The 17,411-nt window shown below is 34.5% G+C and overlaps 3 protein-coding genes across 3 annotated transcripts; 1 reads left to right on the top strand and 2 right to left on the bottom strand.

Moving 5' to 3' along the window:
- Positions 1-5,916: 5,916 nt before the first annotated feature.
- LOC103423768 (uncharacterized) lies at positions 5,917-9,436 on the bottom strand. The gene is made up of 7 exons (XM_029099866.2): positions 9,112-9,436; positions 8,963-9,003; positions 8,805-8,868; positions 8,292-8,486; positions 7,307-7,378; positions 6,420-6,595; positions 5,917-6,316 (listed from the first exon to the last, which is right to left on the bottom strand). Exons 1-7 carry the CDS (start codon positions 9,247-9,249, stop codon positions 6,199-6,201), a joined length of 804 nt encoding a protein of 267 aa, XP_028955699.2. The 5' UTR covers positions 9,250-9,436; the 3' UTR covers positions 5,917-6,198.
- A 967-nt stretch (positions 9,437-10,403) lies between these two features.
- On the bottom strand, positions 10,404-11,961 carry LOC139194191 (NAC domain-containing protein 71-like). The gene is made up of 2 exons (XM_070818581.1): positions 10,561-11,961; positions 10,404-10,431 (listed from the first exon to the last, which is right to left on the bottom strand). Exon 1 carries the CDS (start codon positions 11,923-11,925, stop codon positions 10,654-10,656), a length of 1,272 nt encoding a protein of 423 aa, XP_070674682.1. The 5' UTR covers positions 11,926-11,961; the 3' UTR covers positions 10,404-10,431; positions 10,561-10,653.
- A 1,603-nt stretch (positions 11,962-13,564) lies between these two features.
- On the top strand, positions 13,565-16,590 carry LOC139194664 (uncharacterized). Its single transcript, XM_070819561.1, has 2 exons — positions 13,565-15,208; positions 15,527-16,590. The coding sequence occupies exons 1-2, from the start codon at positions 14,770-14,772 to the stop codon at positions 16,588-16,590; spliced, it is 1,503 nt and encodes a 500-aa protein (XP_070675662.1). The 5' UTR covers positions 13,565-14,769.
- Positions 16,591-17,411: the final 821 nt, after the last annotated feature.

The following is a 17,411-nucleotide window of genomic DNA, read 5'->3' as shown; positions in this document are numbered from 1 at the left end:
TTAAAATTGTTTTTGGTCACTACAGACCAAAGACACTCGTCATTCTCCTTTTCATATCATGACGGTGTTATATTAAAATTATCTTATGCATTTGATTAAATCTTTATAAAAATAAAAATAATTAAATGAATTAGAAATAGTACTTACCATTTATTCCGATTCCTTCTCAATCAATATTTAATTGCAATCTTTATTTCACTTGTGTAGAGCTCAACGTGTCACTAAACAATGCATAATGGCACCATGACTCAATCAAAATTTGACACATGATTAAATTTAACTACAATTTCCTATTTACATAAAAACTAAAAAATATTATTTCTAACATTAAAACAAATAAAACAAAAACGCCCACCCAAACTTCCTCCACTGGAAAGGCCTGGAAAATAAACTTTAATATGGGTTGATTAGTTTCCTAAGTTGCATTCATCACTTTCCTTCGGTTTATGTGTTAAATCTCTCATGTCTCCAAAGAACTGAAATTCCATCACTTCATATTTTCTCTCAGTGGATTAATTGGAATTGTATAGACTTTGGTCATGAAAACGATTACATATGATTTAACCCAGATTCGTTTTCCTTTTTTCTTTTTTCAATGATGAACCATTTTATGCAAACACAAAATATTTCTCCTTTATTTTCAAAGAATTGGGCTAACTAGTATAGGAAAATCTATGAAAATAGAAAATATGAAGTTTCCCTCAAAGTTTAGTCTAACGGAGGGGTGAATTCTTAGGTGGAGGAGTGCTTCGGTTGGAAGATTGAAGTCTACTCTTAATTTTACTAATCTTATAATATATTTTTAGTTTTTATGTAATTATGAAATCTTTAAAAGGTAAGCTATAACTATGAAATCATAATTAAATCTAGCCACAGGTCAAATTTTGATTGAGTAGTAGTGCCATTAGGCATTGTCCAGTGACATGTTAAGCTCCACACAAGTTTTTTTTTTTTTTGTTCCTCCTCCAATCTTCCTATCCTAAGACCTACTCCAACCTTTGGAGTAACATTCAAATTTTAGATTCTAAACTTACCCCAACTTACTTCAACCCTTGGGACAAATATGAGTTAAAACCCAAAACTCATTTATGGGGAAAATTTAGCTCAGGATTCCTCCTGAGTTATTGGGGCTGACTCACCATATATGTGTAGTTTTTTTAGTTTTATATTTATAAATTATTAAATCTAACGGCTAAGATCTATTTTGATCAAATCCAACGGTAAAAAAAAACCTAATGGTCCAAATTTAAATACAATAGCTAAAGTAATTAAAAACAATTATTTTATGTTTTTCATATTCTTTCGTAATGTTCCACGAGTTTTATGATGCCGGTTTAATAATTTTTCAATATTTATTAGAATCTAAATATTTTTAGGTTAAAATGTTCATAAAATTAAATTATGATAACTTACATAATTTTTCTTTAAAAAGTTACTTTAAGAAATTATCTTATATTCATTCTTTAATAATCTCGGGCTAAAAATTTAACTCAGAAGGGTTGAAGATAATCTAAAGTCTCTAGCATTAAAAAGGAAAAAAAGAAGAAAATAAAAGAAGAAGAAAAGGGGTTGAATGCTGGAATTTGAAAGGGTCTTTGTTTAGGTTAAAAAATTTAGGTTTTAAGCTAAGGGTTAAGATGGTTAAAAGTCTCCAACATTAAAAAAGGGGTTGAACCATCTGCGTAAATATTTCATTTTATTTTAATAAATAAGAAGAAAAAAAAAAAAAAACTGATCTGATATATTATGGTGGAAACGACAACAGCGAGAAATCAGTGCGGCAGAAAGCTGTAGGACGTCTGACAACCGTAGGCTCACAGGTTGCGCGGGCCTCGACATCCGCTGAAACGACGACCACGGTCCACGACGATGATCGCAGGAAGCCATCATCCTGTCGTCTCGTATTTTTGGTATTGTTTTCCTGCTCCCCCACGCATCAGATTATTCAACCTTACCTGGAAATGGACACAGCCCGACTTTATTAGTTTTTTGGTGGGGCCCGACGTCCGTACAAGTCTTCGCATTTGCCTTCGGTCATGCGGGGCCCACGCGGTTGTGCATCTCACGTGCCATGTGGGACGTAATAGCAAAGCTTGTTGCACTTTATACCCAACCGTCTATTGTATTCTCGTGTAGCCCGTCGAGGTTTTTAAAATGACATAATTGTCCCTAAGGGTTTAGCGTTGTTTCCCATTGCCCTTTTGTTTACTACCGACCAATAATAAATCATTAGCGTTGTTTCCCAATCTCTGCCTCTATACTTAAATTTTCATATGAATTCTAAGGTACCATGGTATGGAGTTACGGTTTATATACAAAAAAAGTTAACATAAAAATAATAAAAACTAATAGCCTAGTTACCGGCAAACGACGTTACCCACCTGCTTCATTCCCTTCGTTTCCCAACGGTTTATTGTATTCTTGTATAGTCTGTCGAGGTTTTGAAAATAACAAATTCGTCCTTGAGGTTTTAGTGTTGTTTCCCATAGCTCTTTTGTCTACTACCGATCGTAATAAATTCTTGGAAGATTTTATTTGAAATCCAATCTATGTCTCTTTACACTCAACTTAAACTTTTCATTTTTATGAAATTATGCAATGCATTTACTTACATAATTATGATAAAAATGAACATTATAATATCCTTGCTGTCAATTTCTATTTTTATACTTGCACAACAGTTGAAGAAAACCCTAATGACCTCAAGACAATCCACGCGTTGCTGCGCTATGATTTTCAATTTTCTTTTGCTCCGTACAGTCGCACGCAAACTTGGCGTAGAGGGTTTTGGGAGTGGCTTGCACATGCGGGATCCACAAGCTGCCTCCCTTAAGTAAGCTTAACCTTTTCTTTTGGTTGGAATTAAGGTGGGATTAATTTATTCATTACGTAAAGTCAAATGCCATGCATCATGCATGTGACAAATAATTAAATTAGGAGACTGCAGCGAAGATATTGTGGAAGAGAAAATGTGTACGTTTTTTACGAGTGAGGGTACGGTATTCATTTTTGTTTTTGCTAAATAAGCGGATTTTGAAAATAGCGCAGGTTGAGCACGTTTAAAAAAAAAAGAGTTTTAACGAAATATTTTCGATATTGTTTATTTTAAACGAAAAATTATATTTTTATTTTTTTTCTAGTACTATTCACTACACTTTTATTTGTAATTTTTCATTAAAACTAAGTGGGTTAAGTACGTTACAAAAATACAAACTAAGACCATCTCCAACCCTTGTGCTAAAGCCTAAAATTTTTAACCCATAAAATTTAGGTTTTAACTCAGAAACAGTTTTTCTCCTCCAACCCTTATGGTTAAATTTTTAGTCAGAGATTATTAAAGAATGAATTTAAGATAATTTTTGTCTTTCTTAAAGTAACTTTTTTTTTATATTAAAAAAAATTGTGTAGACTATCCTAATTTAATTTTATGAACATTTTAACCTAAAAATATTTATATTCCGATAAATTTTGAAAAATCACTAAACCGACACTATGAAACTCGTGGAACACTACGAAAGAATATGAAACACATAAAATATATTTTTAATTACTTTAGTCGTTAGATTTAAATTTTTACCGTTGGATTTGATTAAATTAGATCTTAACCGTTGGATTCAATGAATTTATAAATATAAAACTAAAAAAAAATATACATATATGGTGGGTCAGCCTCACTAATCTAGGGGAAATCATGTGCTAAATTTGCCCCATAAATGAATTTTGAGTTTCAACTCATATTTTCCCTAAGGGTTGGAGCAAGTTGGGGTAAATTTAAAACCTAAATTTTGAGTTTAACTTCAAAGGTTGGAGTAGGTCTAAGCGGGTTAAGCAATTTTTAAAGAAAATATGTACGTTATTTACTAAAGTAAAGTCACTAAGTCGTCAAACATGTCTAGGGCTGCCTAGAAAAGGGAAGTCCAACAACCAAGTCATTATTTGCACAAAAGATTGAAGTCGTTCAACGTCATTGTACGAATAAGAGAATAATCGAGCTAAACATTTATCTTTGTACTCACAGTTGCAATTCGATGCTTAGGTATCAGTTGATGATTAGGATTTGAATGAATTGTATAAAGGGTAATTCTATTAACACCCCACAATCTTATGAATACACCCCATAATTTTATTTTTTTAGTTAAATTTCCGTTTTTACCCTGACTTGAATTAAGTTATGATGTCCAAAATAAAGCCCATCCACCCCCTTATGCCAGTTGCTGGGCAAAAAATCCCAGCCACTCGCCATTTGCCATGCTCTCTCTCTCTATATGTGTGTGTATTTATATATCCAATCACTAGCCACTCGCCGGTAGGTAATAGGGAATTGGGAGATGGGGTGTGTGAATCAAGAGTGTTGGGCAATTCTTGGTCAATTAGAGAGTCGGTATTAGCTGTCAACTTCCGCAACGTGGGGGATTTTTGGCTGTGCTGATATCAATGACGGATACCTCTTATATTGGTGGCCTATGACTGTCGAGCTAGCTTTTTTGTTGTCGTTTGTTTATGGGGATGGGGTGGCTTCAGAAAAAAGGAGGACAAAGCTAGAATTTTAGAGGCACATTTTAGATGTGGGCTGTACTCATAAAGATGTGGGGTGTTAATAAAACAACCCTTGTATAAATCATAAAATTTAAGATACATCAAATCAAATGTGAAGGTTTTTAAAAGAGTGTAAATTTTCTTAATAAGTATGTACTCTCAAAAATAGAATTTTCAATGATCTTTGGCACCGTGACCAAATAATAATATCAAAGAATAATCACTAATTAGAAAGGACTAGGATTCTTTCCCCTCTTCTCACATTCTCTATTTTGTTTTTTTTTATAAAAAATTAATATAAGATGTTAACGTGGCTTAATTATAACCGTTCAAATAGGAGGAGATGGAAGAGAAAATAAAAAATAAAAAAAAGGGAAAGAATCCTATTCTGTTAGAAATTGCATGGCAACTTTCCTAGCCGCAACAAAAAGATAAAGACCAAGCTTTCGCACGTTGGCTCCAGTCGCCATGCGATTCCCGATAAAATAGGATGACGTGGGCTATGTGATGTCAGAAAATGCGTAGAGATATGGATCCTCTCCGTTTACCCGTAAACCAAATCGGAAGAGACCAAATCGGAAGAGAATTGGGTCTACCGTTTTTCATTTGTTTTGGAACGATCGATATCAAGCAACGTTTTTTTATGCTTCTTTACCAACATAAATAAGATTCGTAAATCGCCTAATAATTAAATATTATTGATTTTGGAGAGAAATAAAGATAAAATGATAGTACTAATGGTAGTTTTCTTTTCGGCGGTTATTTTTAACCTGATAATGTGCAAAGTGCGTCTCTAAAAAGAAGATTATATTCTAACCAACAAGAAAAGCTAACTACAAGTAGTCCTCGAGTGAGCTACATTTAGCCCTCCAACAAAGTTTTTTGTGGAGTCCAAACAGACTTCCTATTTCTTCATTCACTCTTAAAAGTGTGTATAGCCTTTTACGGTTTTAGAGGGAAAAAATGGACAAGGATTGTCTGCCCTCCCACTTCCGATGCCATCCCATGCCCTCCTGTTTGTATGGTCACGGTTAAAGCCATGTCAACATTTTATATTACTATTCATTTTTGTCTTATTATCTCTATAAAAAAAACAATATAAAATGTTGACATGACTTAATCGTGACCACACAAAACAAGAAAGCATGGGAAGTGGGTTGTTCGGAAAAAATTACAATGCTAAGACCTCAAGTGAGCTACAAGTAGTCCTCAAGTGAGCTACATTTAGCCCTCCGACAAAGTTTTTTGTGGAGCCCAAACGGACTTCCTATTTCTTCATTCACTCTTGAATAGCCTTTTACGGTTTTAGAGGGAAAAAATTACAATGCTAAGACCATGTTTGAGGTGCTCGAGTTGCAAAACTTTAGTAAACTACACGAGTTAAATCGAAAATTTCAAATTATACGGACCAAAGAACTGAACTATATGACAAAATCATTGCCATATTCGATTTCTAACTCGAAAAAAATGGTCTTCCCCACCCCCGAAAAGGGGTTCAACCAAGGAAGCGAAATGCATTGGAAGGCCACATGTACGTATGAAAACTAAACACGAAATACAGAAATGTGGCATTGCGAGTGGAACTGCTACAGTCTAGCATCCTTGAATTATGAACTCGTATCACCTCAAGATGTATGTATCAAGGGATAAGCTTGCACTGCCTTATTTCTCTTCCAAAAGCAGTTTTGTGCATGAAAGAAAGGACGACGATTCCTCTTCGGTAGCCAATCCAGTGCCTTGACATCTTATTCTACCAAATTTATCGAGCAGGAAAATATACCTATTCGGTGGAAACATTAACACGAAGCAACTTGTCAAAAAAATTATACTCTAGCAACAACTCACACAACCACAAATTCAACGGCAAAAGAAAGCTTCCATACCCGGTCAGAAGGTTCAGCATTTTCAGTTCTTTTCTGAAGTAATAATGGTCACCAAATGAATATACGATCTGCCTTTTGAGTTCAGTGCTTTCGTGATGCTTTGATTTCCTCATAATCCGGAGCAGAAGCTTCTTAATTGGACTCCGACATAAGAACCATGAGTCTATTAATGATACCTAGAGGAAGCTTCATTAATTAACTTAAATGTACTAATAATAATGGTGAAACGAACTTCCAAGTGATATATTCCAGAATAATATGAGAAAAAGAACAAGGCTGATGTGCCTTGGATTCTGTTCACCACTTCCCAACAAAACACACATACGCGTGCGCAAACACAGTATGCTATATGCATAAGCTACAATTTAGCTGAGAGAAAAAATAACTATAGCACAAGTACATTCCCAAACAAAATTGAGGACAAGTGACCTCCTCCTCCTATGGCTCCATCAATACAGAAAACAAATAAAGCAAAGAAGAAGAAATGTCACACAAATGTTAGTCCTTGGGGATTGCATGCAAGTCCCACATTTCCATCACATACATAAAAAGAAAACGAGTAAGACAATACAAAGGTCTCAATAATGATAACCTTCATGTTTTTATACATGTAATCAAAACAATGTTTATCTGGAAAATTTTATTTGAGAAAATGTATGCTGTTATTAAACCCGTTAAAGATAATTTCTAATAAACATTGCCATTAGATGCACCCACTTTTAACTAATTAAGAGGGCTTACTTCACACTTGCATCACACTTTGCACGAAACTCTATATAAACTTACAGAATTCAAGAAACTAGGTTAGATGAAAGCACAAATGGGTAATACCTACAGTAAAAGCAGAAAGTTGAATCAATGATGAAGATTTATACAACTACTTATACCTCATATAGTCGAACGTCCCTTGAATCACTAAAAGCATCAAGAAAAGGGGCGCTCCAAGAATTAATCATTCCCTGTCAAGGAAAAAGAAACTAATTTTTGTAGCAACAACAGTAACAGAAAACCATAAACATTGATGCAATAACATAACAAGTTTAACTAACATTCTACATTCCACAACCAAACATAATACGTCCATGATAAAGTACCAATACCTACTACAAAGTTGCTACCTAGCTTACATATTAACAAGATTGAATATTGGCAATGGAAAAATGATAGCACCCTCAGGTCAGTCGAACAACATACACACTCTTGAGCTATGTAAGCACTAAATAAACTTAACATCAATAAGGAAGTTCTAGTGGTTTCCCCTACTAGAAGGATGACTTAAATGCATCTTTCAGAATATAGCTCCACGAAATAAGTCAGTTGGGATGGATCTTTAGGATTACACTAATGATCAATTCTGCTCACCAAGCTATTAGGATAAAGATCAATTGCATTTCACTCTCCAGATCAATAAAAAACACTGAGGGATCAATCGTATCTGCCACCTGGCTCACCTCCCATGTACAGCTTATGTTTCCAATTTCTGAGGTGTGCCTTGCCATTGTTTGATGACTTTACAACCATTAGTTGCAAGGATCCAATAATAGGCGATAGAAAGATTACAATTCAATTCCTAGACATGTCTTATTATCATTATTGTAATCGGAGAATTTTCTAAAAAATTTACACAGTTTTTCTCTCCATGTTCAGAAGAGAATGTATAAATTGCAAAATAGAATTCTATCCTTCTGGTTCCCTTTGCTCACATCACAGCCCTACTGGCCTTATTATTCTTGATAGAGAGGTCCTATACATACGTACTATAGTAAGAGTGGAAAAGTCTTTTATAAGAATTCCTCAAATATTGCAAATAATTCAAGACAGGTTGCGCATTTGAAAGCATAAAAATACTACAAAAATAACTCAACTGCAGACCTGGGAGCTTGCTCGAAATGAAAGGCATACTAAAGATGCCTTGGGGACTTCCAATTTGTAGGCCTCAGCAACATTTCCATTCCCATTGGAGCGAACTGGCAGCTTCAATATTTTTCCATCAGAGTAGTTCACTTCTAAGTCAGGAAACTTTACGGCTGCCATTGCAGGAACTATGGTTTTATTTGCCACATAAATCTACACAAGAAACTAAAATTTACATTTCAAACTTAAATAAAAACTGAACAAGACATCACTGAAACTTGCTTTTTAGTGCACATAGTAAAGGCGTCTTCAAATAAGATCATGCCCCATCAGCATGATTTACGAAAGCATAATGCTTCCCCCCAAAAGGCTAATATTACTATCAGTTAGTACTACTTACCACCCCAATTCCAAATTATGAACAAAGAAAAAGGAATTGCCTTTCGGCATGACAATGTACCTGGTTGATCACCCCTAACCCCAAATGAATTATGGATGCAAAATCATATTAAAAAGGTAATGTTTCCTTACCTTCCCACCATGTTTCTTAAGCTCAGACATATCAGCAAAATACCCCCTATTCAACTCATCTGAACTGCCTTACATTACATCAACAATGCATTGATATTGATACATGCCCTCCAAAAAAAAATTGAAAAAAAAAAACAGAAAATGGTACAAGAACTTACAGCCGGGCACGCTCTTTCTCTATAGCTGCTTTATTTACAAGCTGCAAAATCAAATGGGGTTTCCCTAAATTCCATTAACAATACTGGGTATTGGCTAATTTCGAAAAAGAAAAAAAACTAAAAACTGCACATTTAAATGGGTATGGTACCTTGTAAATGTCGAAGAAGCGATTGGAGCTTCTTTGAGCTAAGAAATGCTGGGAAGCTGGAAGCAGCTGCTGCTTCTTGCTCTCATTGGGCCTCAAGATTTGAGAAGCGAATATGGAAGATCGGCTGAATCGGTTCATAATTTCTATCTCACTGTGCAAAACCCTAAATTCAAATTCAAAGATTTTTTAGGGTTTTTGTTGTTGTATCAGAATTTGTTACGTTGTAAACTTGCCAGTTCTCCGACCGTGACGATGGTGATTTGCAGAGGCTGTAGGCCAGGTGATGGGCCAAAGCTCAGTCAAAATGATGGGCTTCTACTTGTTAATTTGGTTGCGTATAATGGATCTATGCACCAAGTACTTATTTAAAATAAAAAGTGCTTTTGACCACATTTAGAAGAAAATATTTAAAATGATTTCGGGCTATAGAGAAACACTTGTTAAGTACTTTTTAAGAAGCACTTTTTGAAACTCCAGTGTTCTATTTTCTCACCCATATTATAATTTCACCCATCATAAAAGGTTAAAAATTGAAATGTTATTTCTCCACTCACTATTATTCCTAAAATAACCTCTAGAATGTATCTAAAATTATAAACTTGTCTCTTAGAAAAAACGAATATAAACAAATAATATATAGAACTAAAACTAAGGACATGATCTTAATAGAATTTCAGTAGTTTCATCTAACATAAGAAAAGTACATGATTGTTTCATATTAATAAGAAAAAGTTTACATCACATGCCACAAAGTCAATACCGTTTATTTTGGACAACTTGTACTCCTCCACGACCATATATGGTGCACTAATTGAGACAGAACCGCGAAGTTCCATAAAATTTATGAACGTCTAAAACCATTATGCATCAATATCAAACTTTTGTCAAAGAAAGCCTTGATTTCAGTGTGCTGCAACTCAAGCAGACCATGCATACTTCCCCATGAAAATATTTGGTTCTTTTAACCTGATGTTTTTTTCCTTTATTTTCAGTTTCCCTGTAGAAACTTTTAGAATAAATGAGCTCAATGTTTATGTCAGAGTTCATGTCTTCTGGAGACTCTCTGCTGGAATCTGCGGCAGACTGTATTTAAGGTTAGTTGAGAGATGGAACATATCTTATTGATTTACATAAACTGTTGTGTTTGTGTGTTTCTGAATTGTGTTTACTCATATATTGTCGGGCGCAGTTCCTTTCACTCGCTTATCAGAGCCTAGTTGTCTGGCAATTCTTGTGTGCTTTTCCTAATGACTTTTTGTTGTGCAAACTAAAAAAGGTAACCAGATTAACAGTAAATTTGACAGGCTTCGTTGTTTGAATCTTTATCGATGAATTTGCATGTAGAAATTAACTAGAAACATGAACAACTTAGAAACATTGCATATATACGAAAAGAAAATACATTCGTCAAAATTTTATTTCAAACATTCACTATGCACCAAGTTCTACAAGCAGTAGTGAATATTACTGCTGCAGCAATGATTACTTTGACAATATATCTTATCCTCCATAATCTCCTATACAGATCAGTACTCCTTTTGTTCAAAATCCCATTAGCTCATTGATAAATGTATCGGAACAGTAGTTGTAGGTGCTGTCTTCAAATGGTTGGTTTAACAAATTCTGAAAGTAATTGCTCGGAATCTGATCGTTTGCTTCAATTGGTCCTCCATCTTCAACAGCAAGCTGGGCAGAACCAGCAGTTGGCAAAGGCAGTTGCTGCTCTTGGTTTCCATCCTTCTGATCATGATCAAAGTCAAGCGTTTCGAAGATATCTTCAGAATCAAAGGTAGGAATATGACTACTACGCAGCATGTTATCGTCTAAGAATAATATATCAATGCTCTCTTCGCCATTGTTGATCACATTCACATTCTGATCCTTCGGTTGATGATCTTCCAATGGATAGTAATGACTTGGAATTGGATAGTAAGTTTCAAGTGGTCCTCCATCATCAGCACCAGGCCAGGCATAGCCAACAGTCGGCAAAGGCACATCTTCTTGGGTTTCAGCCATTTGATCAGGTGACAGATTTTCTGATGATGCTAGCGCAGACTCGCTATCTAGGGGCGCCAATAGTTCCTCAATGCTGAAGGTATCAGTAGGACTAGTAATTAGCAAGTCCTCATTAAAGAATAATGCGGGATCATCATCATAAGCAATATCGGTCATCCTCTTCCTCTTATTGCTCTCATCAGGCAGTGGCAGCACGAGGTGATCAGTGTTAGTAATTAGAGTAGAGCAGCTTTCTTGCGGTTCTTCAACATTATTCGTATTCGGATCATCCGAACTCTTTCTCTTATTCTCACCGGACTTCCTTCTCATCTTACATATCACGAAATCAAAATCATAACGATTCTTTGAGGCCTTGGTGTCACTACAATCATGAGCCGCAGCATCGTAAAGACTATACTCTTCTAAAAGCCACCTACCGTGGTCTTCTGACTTCCATTTATTCTCGAATCGAAATTTCCTTTTCCTACCGATAGGATTAGGGTTTCTATGGCCCTCAATCTCTTTCGACCCACTTTCGCTCCAAGTACCAGCATGCCCCATCTTGCGACTGATGTTCTTACGGTTCCTCTTGAGCTCGGACAAGAAGAAGAGTTGTTGGCCATGGACTTGATCTCCTCCGTAGCGCTCCCAGATCTCAGATGGTTCCGAGTTATGCCCAAACAAACTGCACTTGTGGATATGGCTGTCGTATCCCGCCATCAAAGGGTCTTTCTCTACCACGATCTTGCTGAGAAGGACGACGATTTCTTGGTCTGTGGGATCGAAGCGGAAACCCGGCGGAGGACGGAATTTAGGCATTGCAGACGTTTGATATGTGATGTGATGGATCAAGTGGAGTGCAGCGAAGTAGTTGTCTAGTGTTTGCTCGAGTACTGTTCGATCGGAATAGGAAAGTGTATATTTATAGGAGGGTAAGGTTAGGGTTTCCGGTTTCCTTGGAGACAAAGGAAAAAGAAACTAGCCGTTGGACCAGCCAAGTCGGTTACCCTCAATATTTGTCGTTTTCTGAAATTGTACGCACATTTTTTTTATGAGAATTACTATTGACACTTCAAAAATCTCAATTAACACTCTAAATTTTTTATAATTAGAAAGAAAAATACACTTATAAAAAGTGCAGAATGAGATTTTTGAAGTGCTAATACCAATTCTTTTTTTTTATTATGGCGTGCGCCGTGATTTTGGCCGTTCACTAACTTCACCTTGATTTTGCCGTCCTATGTTTTATTACTTTACTTTTTGTTTGATTGAAATTAAATTTAATTCCAAAGAATATCTAACCTACCTATTAATAAAACTTGGTTGTCAATCAAAACACTAGAAAATTACCATTTTAACCCCTCATCAAAACTAAACTCAAATAAAAAATATGAGCAATTTAGTAATTACGTGAAAATAAATTTGGCTTTGTTTACCGCAATCTCACAACCAGATTAGTATAGCATGCCCTATTTAAAAAAATAATAAAGTAAAAAATAAAAAGTATTCACACGTTAGAAGAAAATGTTCATCATCATCCCAATTTTCATAAAGGAAAACTAATCAAAAGGGCTTGAAAAGTTTAACTTTTAACCAAAAACCACATTAAAAGTTTATTTAATGGTTAGTACAAAGCCCATTATTATATCAGCCCAAATACAATAGTCCAGATTAAATAATATTATGGTTTGTCAATTTTACCCCTAGCGGATGTGGTTAACCTAATTTAACTATTCTGTTAGATTACTCGGTTTGGGGTTAGCCGAACATATAACCTAATTGAATTTTAATTGTTGCCGACCAGTTTCGGTGGGATTTTCAATTTTTTATGAATCTCGTTGAGTGATTTGAGTAATGCGCATTTTGAAATCGTGATCGCCGTTGTTCTATTTTTCCGGAATAAACATTTGTTTCAGAACAGATTCGCAGTGGTTGCATATTTTGAGATTCTATTGAATCGTTGTCATCGGTGTTGTTCGTTGTGCTTGAATATTGTAACTGGAGTGATCGTCTTTCATATTTGGTTAGATTTTCGTTTGAATTCGATTTTGAATTCGATTTTTTGTTTAATTCGAATTCGATTTTGAATTCGTTTTTGTATGTAATATGCTTCGCTTTTATTTGACTTTATATATTGTTGTTGATTTGTTTTCAGATTAGCAGATTGATTCGGTTTGTGAACTTTTCAATTAGGAGTTTCGAAGAATTTATGGTAAGTTTTGATTTGTTTGTTTGTTTGTTTTTTTTTTTTTTTTTTTGAATTGGAATTCGATTTTGAATTCTTTTTTGCATGAATTATGCTTAGCTTTTTGTTTGACTTATATATTGTTGTTGATTTGTTTTCAGATTAGCAGATTGATTCCGGTTTGTGAAATTTTCAGTTAGGAGTTTCTTATTTAGAAGAATCTCAGGTAAGTTTTTTTTTTTTTTTTTTTTTTTTTTTTTTTTTTGTTTATATTGTATGTTGGTCATCTTGATTTTGTTTTCTTTTTCAGAAATTTATTATGAATTAATTCGTGTTATACACATTTTGATGTTGTTAACATTTTTTCAGAAATAACGTTCTTTTTTTATGAAACAGTGTATGAAAAGAACTATTTATCAAACTGAACCATTTAGCAAACTGAACTATTTATCAAACTGAAACATTTAGCAAACTGAACTATTTAGCAAAGTGACTAGAAAACCACATTTTTTTACCAAAGCAAACTGAACTATTTATCAAACTGAACTATTTAGCAAACTGAACTATTTATCAAACTGAACCATTTAGCAAACTGAACTATTTATCATACTAAAGTAGAAAACCACACATTTTTACGTGAACTATAAAACCACACTTTTTTTGTTTTGTTTTTTTTTTGTGATTGTTGTGTTTTATAAATAGTGTTATTTTTGTTCATTTTATATGCATATTGTTTAATTATTAGGTATTGATTTGTTTTACAAAGATTTGAATTTAGATTTGCAACCGATTAATAAACAGTTGTTGTTTATTAATAAACAGTTATGGAGAATGGTAAACTAGCTCGGTTTACATATGGTGGTTTATGCGTCGTTAGTTCTATTTCATCATCTTCTACCTTCAATCAGATTTGCATTGATCTTTGTTCTAGGTTTAAGGGTTTGAGAGTTTGTTGTTTTGAGTTGCGATATGGTTTGAATGAAAATCCTAATTGCGTGTTAGATTGTGATGCCGATGTTCTAAACATGCTGATGGTTCTTGATGTTGTTGGGAAATCGATTGTAGAAATATTGGTTATAGACAAATGTGATGGTTCCATAGTTCAGTTACCTTCGGAAAGCACATCTTCTTCTTGCCGTACATTAGACTCTATGATTGTTTCTAGTGAAAATGATCATTTAGGAAAGTATGGTTCTTACGGTGTGCACAATTATATGTCATGTGAATGAGACAATTACATAGAATCTGAGGGGCAAGTCTTTAGGGGAGGTTGTGTTGATTTCCGAGATAAGTTGAAGAAGTTTTCTGTTGAATGTGGTTTTGATTTGAAGTATTTGAAGAACGATAAGAATCGCATTAGTGCGGAGTGTTCTAGGAAGGAATCTGATGGCTGTCTTTGGCGTGTGTATGCATCCAAGTGTGATATTAATAACTTTTTTGTTATTCGAAAGTTGCATAATCTGCATACATGCAAGGGTATGATTCGAAAGAAGAAAAACAAAGTTGTTGGCCGACAGTTTGTTGCTTCTCTCATCAAAGATAAGGTTCAATCAAATCCTCTTATTAAACCGAAGGAGATCATTTCAAATTTAAAACAGTTTTATGGATTAGATATCGATTATTCTACTGCCTATTTTGGCAAACAGAGGGCAGTTTTTGAGTTAACTGGTGATGATGTTGATGCTTACAAGTTCTTGCCTTGGTATATTGAATCTGCTCGTTCAAGCAATCCTGGATCTGTTTTTGAGCTTGAAGTTGTACCAGAGAGCAATAGATTTCTTCGTTTGTTTATTGCTTATGATGCATGGATAAAAGGTTTCATGTTTTGTCGCCCGATGTTATTCATTGATGGTACTTTTATCAAGAGCAAATACAAGGGAACACTTCTGTCTTGCTGTGCAAAAAATGGTAACGATGGTGAGTTAATAATTTTAGACTTTTATATTGGACATTATTTGTTTCTGTTTTCTTACTGTGCAAAAGAAACATATCCAGAACTAGTTGAAGAACAGTTTAAGAAATAGTTCAATCAGTCTCATAAATAGGTGATACTTTGACTGTATCTGTTTTTATTATTATTATTATTATTATTTTTTTGTGCATTGGTCTTTGATTTTATGTTCAAATAAAGAAAAAAGGTTGCAAAAGTAGTTGAAACAAAGTATACTAAATAGTTCAATTACAGTTTCAGAAGTAGTTGACATTTGACAGTGCATTTTCACTTTTGCTGTGCAGAGATTTTTGAGGTTGCTTATGCTATTGTTGATTCAGAAACGATAGCAAATTGGAGATGGTTCTTGGCAATATTATCTGGTATATTGAGGCCTCAAGGGAGGGTGATCACATTTATGTCGGATAGACATGATGGTATTTTGAAGAGCATTCGAGAATTCTTTCCCGAGTGTCCACATTCATTTTGTATTGTTCATTTGAAACAGAATGTGAGTACTTTATTTCCAAAGGCTGCCGGTGAAGGACTAAAGAAGAAAATGATGAATTTGTTGGCAAATTGTGCGTACGTATGTACCCCATCTGATTTTGATGATTGCATGGCTGAATTCAAGGATAATGGGCAAGGGCATGTGAAGAATTTTTTGTGTGATTTGCCAAAAGAGAACTATGCTATTGCCCATTTTCCTGGTAAGAGATGGGGATCGATGAGCAATGCACTTTCAGAATCTTTTAACGCCATGGTGTCGAATAGTCGTTGTATGCCACTTATGGATCTTCTTGAAGACATTAGAGTTCGGTTGATGGGTAGTATGGCTGAGAAAAGAATATTTGGTCAGAATATTCATACGATTTTGTGTCCAAAGAAAGAAAATGAGATGAAGTTGATGTTGAAGGAGGGCATGCATTGGAGGATTAGTCGTTCTGATGCGGATGTTTTTGAAGTTAGGACAGAGTGGAATCGGTTTGTTGTTTGTCTGGATGATAGGACATGTTCTTGTGTGCAATGGCAACATAATTGTTTCCCATGTTCTCATGCTTTACAGGTGTTGCAACATGATAATCGTGATGTTTTCGATTATGTTGATGATTACTGGAAAGCAAGCTTTTATCGGAAAACATATCAATTTGTCATGCATCCATTTTCAGATTTGGAAAAGCTGAATGTTGATACTATCATAAATGGTGTGAGGCCTCCAATTACAAAGATTCCGTCTGGAAGACCAAAGAAAACTAGGATCAAATCTGCTGGGGAAATCAGTGGGAGTAAGAAGACTGTCACTTGTAGTAGGTGTGGTTGTTCGGGACATAACAAGGTTTCAGGTAAAGTTGTTATACAAGAGGGTTGATTTTTGTTCTTTTTTGTTTTGAGAGATGGGAGTTTTTAGTGATATGTACCAGATTTTCATTTTGGATATTTTTTTTTATTTTGTTTCACTTGGTGTTTGGGAGTATGTAATTGTTGATTTGGAATTATGTTCGAGAAATAAATATGAATTCAATGTTTTAGTATTTCCAGTTTTACGAAACAGTATGTTGAGTTTGATAAATAGTTCAGTTTGATAAATAGTTGAGTTTGATAAACAATTCAGTTTGATAAATAGTTGAGTTTGATAAACAGTGAATACATGTCTATGTTTATGGCTTTGTGGTTTCAATATCTGTTTCGTAGGTTGTATGTAAGTTTGTGTGTTGCATTTTGTAGGAGGCAAGGATGTTGGTTTTCATTCTTGATCTAGTAATCATTTTAGGTAAGAGAAAATGAAAAAAATAGTGAAGCTTTCAATTGGTGTTTGGTTTTAAACCACACTACTTATGAAAACTAGGATCAAATCTGCTGGGGAAATCAGTGGGAGTAAGAAGACTGTCTCTTGTAAAGTTGTTATACAAGAGGGTTGATTTTTTTTCTTTTTTGTTTTGAGAGATGAGAGTTTTTGGTGATATGTACCAGATTTTCATTTTGGATATTTTTTTTATTTTGTTTCAATTGGTGTTTGGGAGTATGTAATTGTTGATTTGGAATTATGTTCGAGAAATAAATATGAATTCAATGTTTTAGTATTTCCAGTTTTACGAAACAGTATGTTGAGTTTGATAAATAGTTGAGTTTGATAAATAGTTGAGTTTGATAAACATTTTGTTGCCAAAGCAAACTGAACTATATATCAAA

Source organism: Malus domestica, chromosome 03, assembly GCF_042453785.1.
Source record: "Malus domestica chromosome 03, GDT2T_hap1".
Taxonomy (NCBI): Eukaryota; Viridiplantae; Streptophyta; class Magnoliopsida; order Rosales; family Rosaceae; genus Malus; species Malus domestica.
Note: the sequence above shows the minus strand (reverse complement) of the source record. Positions and strands in the feature narration are given on the sequence as shown.